Genomic DNA, 5,517 nt, shown 5'->3' with positions numbered 1-5,517 from the left:
CCCCTCCCCGCTGCGCTCAGCGCCTCCCGCATCCCCGCAGGGCGTGAAGGAGTTCAAGTGCGAGGTGTGCGGGCGCGAGTTCACGCTGCAGGCCAACATGAAGCGGCACATGCTCATCCACACCAGCGTCCGGCCCTACCAGTGCCACATCTGCTTCAAGACGTTTGTGCAGAAGCAGACGCTGAAGACGCACATGATCGTGCACTCACCGGTGAAGCCATTCAAGTGCAAGGTACCGCGGGGCACCGGGGGAGGCGGGGCAGCGCCTGGGTCCTGTGAGTGCGGAGGCTGCAGAAAGAGCGGCGGGACAGGAACGGTGCGGGAGGTTGGCGGGGAGGGCGGGCAGCCCCGCTAGAGATCGCTGGGCGGCAATCAGGGCCCCCGCAGTGAGGTCAGTTCCGCACAGCCGCACCCCAGGGCTGCTGCTGGGCGTTTGCTGGGACTGGGGGCTGCAGGACCCCGCTAACCCCAGAACGTCGCTGCAGGTCTGTGGGAAGTCCTTCAACCGTATGTACAACCTGCTGGGCCACATGCACCTGCACGCGGGCAGCAAGCCCTTCAAGTGCCCCTATTGCTCCAGCAAGTTCAACCTGAAAGGCAACCTGAGCCGGCACATGAAGGTCAAGCACGGCGTGATGGACATCAGCCTGGACAGCCAAGGTAGGTGTGGGCTGTGCCGGAGCTGAGCTGGGCTCTGCACGTTGCACGCTGGATGCTGTGCTCGCTGCTGGCTTGCTGCCCGAGCGGGACCGAACCACAGCGCCCATAGCAAACGCTCCTCGGGTGCTGTGGTGGGGTGGGGGCCGCTGGGGGGAGAGCGGAGCCGCAGAGCCCCACGGGCACGGGGCTGATACCGGCTTGTGTGCGCTGTGCCTAGATCCCATGATGGACCTGTCTGGGGCTGAGCACACCGAGCTGGACGGGCAGCAGGAGATGGAAGACTACGAGGAGGAGAACTCGTACGGCTATGAGGGTGTGGGGAACCCCCCAGACGACGGCGCGCTGGCAGAGCAGGCCATGAAGGAAATGGCTTATTACAACATGTTGTAGCAAGGAGGGCGGGTGGCCCGGGGTGGGGGGGGGGTGGCGAAATGGATCCAGCGTGTAAGAGAACTGCTGCTGGGATGCAGTGCTGCTGCAGGGGGGTGGGCAGGCGGGGACATCCCTAAAGCACGGCCAGGCACAGGGCAGGGAGCCTGGGAGAACTCCTGCCTTCATGAGGTCATTCCTACCGGGGGCCCATTCTCCCTAAACCTCTGGAGAAGGAGTGTCCTCCTACCCGGTGCCCTGCCACCCCTTTGTCCCTCACACCTCAGTGGTGGCCGGACCCTCACCCCGTTCCTCACCTGTGTGATGTACTTGAAGCTGGCAGGCTGCATCCCAGCAGACAACGAGCATCACTCCTGATCCTACCTCCTGGGTCCCCGCTCAGCTGCACCATGCCGTGCATCAGCCTGGCATCCCCTGCACGGAGTCCAGCACTGCACCGCCTCGCGCTTCCCAGCTCCTCACAGCCCAGAGCAGCTCCTGTTGCTCTGGCACCGGCGGTGAGCTGGTACGGGCAGAGCTGGGGCAGGCCACGAGAGGCCACAGGGCACACACACAAAGAGTATTTTCTTACAAACTAATTGCAAAGCTCAGCGGAAGCAGCAGCTCTGAGTACAGAGTGGCTTTGGCGAGCAGTGTATTTAAAGGAAGGCAAACCCTGTTCAACTTGAGCAAATGATGGTATTTTGAAAGTAATTTATTTTTTTCAGATGTGCCGCGTGGTTGGATTTATCTTTTCACTGAGTTCAGTTTCCTTCAACCAATGTTCTTTGTAAACCTGTGTAACGTGTGTGATCTGTGGAGCTCTGCGGGGCTGCAGGGGCAGCACGGGCCGGGCGGGGGTCCCACGCCCACAGGGGCTGCTCTGCTGCACCGATGCTGCACTCTGCTGCGTGTGAGCATCTCCAGCCCCGGCTGCAGGAAGGAGCGTGCCCTGGAAATGCAGCCCCAGGGGGGCTGTGTGCCCCTGTGGTGGGAGCGGGATACAGGGATGCCCTTTGGTCATGCTGCAGCCCCGCCAGCCCAGGATGCCGCATCCCCATCCCCAGGGCACACAGCGGTTGCATCCTGCAGCGCAGAAGGGAGCGGGCCGGCACCCAGAGCCGAGGGGCAGCCGCGTGCTGACCCCAGTGTGCAACCAGTCACCACCCTGCCTGGTGTCCCTGCACCTGGAGCCCCCCACCGTGGCCCAGCAGCTCCTCCAGCCCAGCCCCCCCTAGCACAGTCCCCCGTGCCCACCCCAAATCCCCACATCTACCTCTGTCCCGTTACCAAAAAGCACCGCACCCCGCGCCACGCTGTGCCGGAGAGCCGTCGGGGTGTCTGCACTGTGTCTGCAGAGCGGCTGCCCCCCCGTGCAAAGCCCTACTGTGTTTATTTTTGTCTATCTCCTCGGTCGGAAGAGTTGTTCAGCAATAATTCTAAATAAATGAATTTAAATTCTTTAGCTGCTGCTGCCTGCTGTGCCAGGAGCGCACGGACCCCCGTGCACACCACGGGCCGGGATGTATTTAATGGCCATTTGGCACCACGAGGTCAGAGGTTACATAAATTACAGCATGGTGAAGGGCAGCCCCCCACACCCTTTCCTACAACCCCCCCTAGAAACGCTTTAAAAACACACGTAGGAAAATGGGTTATAAAAATGAGGGGAACGTTCCTGAGCTGTGTGGAGGAGCTGCAGGTGCCGCTCGCGGGCCGTTAGCAGTGAGGTAATGGCGGGCGGCACCTGGGGGGGTCCTCTACTTTTTGCCCAGGGCCTTGTCCAGGTTGTTCTTGATGGCATCCAGGAAGTCGGTGGTGTTCACAAAGTGCTCGTTCAGCTTCACGCTGTGGGAGAAGGGCACGGAATGGGAATCCTGCGCCACAGCCACAGCCACAGCCACAGCCACAGCCAGAGCTGCCGCCCGGCGCAGTGCGAGCCCTAAATAGCTGCCCACTCCTCACGGCATGCGCCGCCCGCCCCACCCCTGCAGCCACACGTACTTGGCCAGCCCATGGATGCAGCCCGCCAGGTCCTTCGTCATCGTCCCACTCTCCACAGTCTCAACACAGACCTTCTCCAGCGTCTGAGCGAACCTGGGGGCAGCGCGCTCAGCAGCAGCCGTGGCCCAGCACGGGTCCCCATGTGCCACATGGGGCAGCCCCGGAGCAACCCCCCCTGCCTCACACCACTCACTTGATCAGCTCCGGGTTGCTGTCCAGCTTGCCCCGGTGCTCCAGCCCACGCGTCCAGGCGAAGATGCTGGCGATGGGGTTGGTGCTGGTGGGCCGCCCCTGCGGGCAGACAGCCCCCACTCAGCGGTCGCCCGGGACCCCTCAGTTAGGGACCCCTCAGTTAGGGACCCCTCAGGGCACACACCCACCTTCTGGTGCTCCCGGTAGTGCCGTGTGACGGTGCCATGTGCTGCTTCTGCCTCAATGGTCTTCCCATCGGGGCACACCAGCACCGAGGTCATCAGCCCCAGAGAGCCAAAACCTACGGCGGGACGGGGTCAGGACGGGACGGGAGCGCGGAACCCCACCAGCCCCAAAGCTGCCAGCATCACCTTGGGCCAAGATGTCCGACTGCACGTCACCATCGTAGTTCTTACACGCCCAGACGAAGCCACCTGAGGACTTGAGCACCTGCGCCACCATGTCGTCGATGAGCCGGTGCTCGTACCAGATCTTCAGCTTGTCGAACTCCGTCTTGTAGTGCCTGCAGCACAGCAGTCAGCGGCACCATGCCGGCACAGGGTGCCCACCTCGCAGCCCAGCCCGGCCCCACGGCGCCCCGTCTGCTCCGTACTTATCAAAGATCTCCTGGAAGATGTCCTTGAAGCGCCCATCGTAGGCCTTGAGGATGGTGTTCTTGGTGCTCATGTAGAGCGGCCACTTCTTCTGGATGGCGTACTGGAAGCAGCTGTGCGCAAAGCCCGAGATGGACTGCAAAGGACACGCAGTGCTACATTCAGTACGGTCCTCCAGGCTCCCCACCGGCCCCCCGGCAGCTCCCCGGTACCTCGTCCGTGTTGTACATGCCCATGCCCACGCCGCCGCCAGGGAAGTTGAACACCTCCCACTCCTTCACCCCACTGCCATCCTTCGGTGTGAAGACCATCTTGAAGGTCCCGGACTTGTCCACCACGAAGTCGGTGGCTTTGTACTGCGTAGGGCGGTGTGTTGGCATGGGGCCGGGCAGCAGTAGCCCCCCAGCCCCACACCGCCGTGCTCACCTGGTCACCGTGGGCGTGCCGCCCGATGGTGATGGGCTGCGTCCAGCCGGGCACCAGGCGTGGGATGTTCTTGCAGATGATGGGCTCCCGGAACACCGTCCCACCCAGGATGTTCCGGATCGTCCCGTTGGGGCTCTTCCACATCTTCTTCAGTTTGAACTCTGCGAGGTGCAGCAGTGAGGCACGAGGTGCTCGGCCAGCACCACACAGCACAGCACAGCACAGCACAGCACAGCACAGCACAGCCCTCCTGGCCCCTCAGCCCCCTTGTGCCGTGGGCGGCTGCCAGAGCCCTGTGCCAGCAGCACAGCACCAACTCACAGCCAGCGCTGTGACACAGGGGTCCCACATCCTCCCCCCAGTCCCCTCCCACCTTCCACCCTGGCCTCGTCGGGGGTGATGGTGGCACACTTGACGGCCACGCTGTACTTCTTGGTGGCCAGCGCCGAGTCGATGGTGACCTGATCGTCCGTCTTGTCCCGGTGCGGCAGCCCCAGGTCAAAATACTTCAGCTGCACATCCACGTTGGGCAGGATCAGCTGAGGGGGGAGGGTCAGAGCAGGGCCGTCCCAGAGCAGCACAGTGCAGCGCTGTACAGCCAAACCCGGCCCCCCTCCCCCTTCCCCCCCCGCGTGCCGGAAGCCGCGCTGTGCGCACCACCTGCTTCCTGCAGGGAACAGGGGCCGCCCGTGCCCCCACAGCCCCGTACCTTCTCCTTGATGAAGGCCCAGATGATGCGCGTCATCTCATCGCCGTCCATCTCCACCACCGGGCTGGCCACTTTGATCCGCCTGTCAGCATCTGGCGGCAGCACGGCGTCACGGGGCACCGCGTGGGGACAAACCTCACACGGGGCCAGGTGCACTTCAGGTGCAAAGCGGCAGACGGGGCCGGGAGCAGGCTCGGTGCAAGCCTCCATTGGGCACGATGGGTTGGAGCACGAAGCCCCCCACCCAACCCGGGGTACTGGGGCTGAAAGCGTCCGCTCCGGGTGCGGGTCGGGGTGCCAGGCGTTGGGGCTCACCCCTCACTGGGGTCCCACCCGTGGCCCCATGGCACAGACATGGTGGGAGCACCGTGAGCTGCACAACCCCACCCCACCCGTCCGGGAGCGGCTCCGGGTGCAAACCCCGCTCAGGACGTGGGTGCAACACGAAGGGCAAAACCCCACGCGGGAGCGGGACGTGGCCCGGCGCAAACCCTCGGGGCCACGGGGACACAAACCCAGCTGGGTGAGGGCGCAGTTCCCCCC

The 5,517-nt window shown here is 63.8% G+C and overlaps 2 protein-coding genes across 2 annotated transcripts; one reads left to right on the top strand and one right to left on the bottom strand.

The window, feature by feature from the left end:
• The first annotated feature begins 6 nt into the window (after positions 1 to 6).
• On the top strand, positions 7 to 1,829 carry ZNF710 (zinc finger protein 710). The gene is made up of 3 exons (XM_031555381.1): positions 7 to 232; positions 486 to 660; positions 878 to 1,829. Exons 1-3 carry the CDS (start codon positions 98 to 100, stop codon positions 1,048 to 1,050), a joined length of 483 nt encoding a protein of 160 aa, XP_031411241.1. The 5' UTR covers positions 7 to 97; the 3' UTR covers positions 1,051 to 1,829.
• A 648-nt stretch (positions 1,830 to 2,477) lies between these two features.
• IDH2 (isocitrate dehydrogenase (NADP(+)) 2) lies at positions 2,478 to 5,124 on the bottom strand. The gene is made up of 10 exons (XM_010717672.3): positions 4,975 to 5,124; positions 4,639 to 4,804; positions 4,266 to 4,426; positions 4,052 to 4,195; positions 3,839 to 3,975; positions 3,597 to 3,748; positions 3,414 to 3,526; positions 3,227 to 3,324; positions 3,034 to 3,126; positions 2,478 to 2,877 (listed from the first exon to the last, which is right to left on the bottom strand). The coding sequence occupies exons 1-10, from the start codon at positions 5,023 to 5,025 to the stop codon at positions 2,790 to 2,792; spliced, it is 1,203 nt and encodes a 400-aa protein (XP_010715974.1). The 5' UTR covers positions 5,026 to 5,124; the 3' UTR covers positions 2,478 to 2,789.
• Positions 5,125 to 5,517: the final 393 nt, after the last annotated feature.

This window comes from Meleagris gallopavo, chromosome 12 (genome assembly GCF_000146605.3).
Source record: "Meleagris gallopavo isolate NT-WF06-2002-E0010 breed Aviagen turkey brand Nicholas breeding stock chromosome 12, Turkey_5.1, whole genome shotgun sequence".
Lineage (NCBI taxonomy): Eukaryota > Metazoa > Chordata > Aves > Galliformes > Phasianidae > Meleagris > Meleagris gallopavo.
The sequence above is the reverse complement of the archived record's forward strand: the minus strand, read 5'-3'. Positions and strand labels throughout refer to the sequence as shown.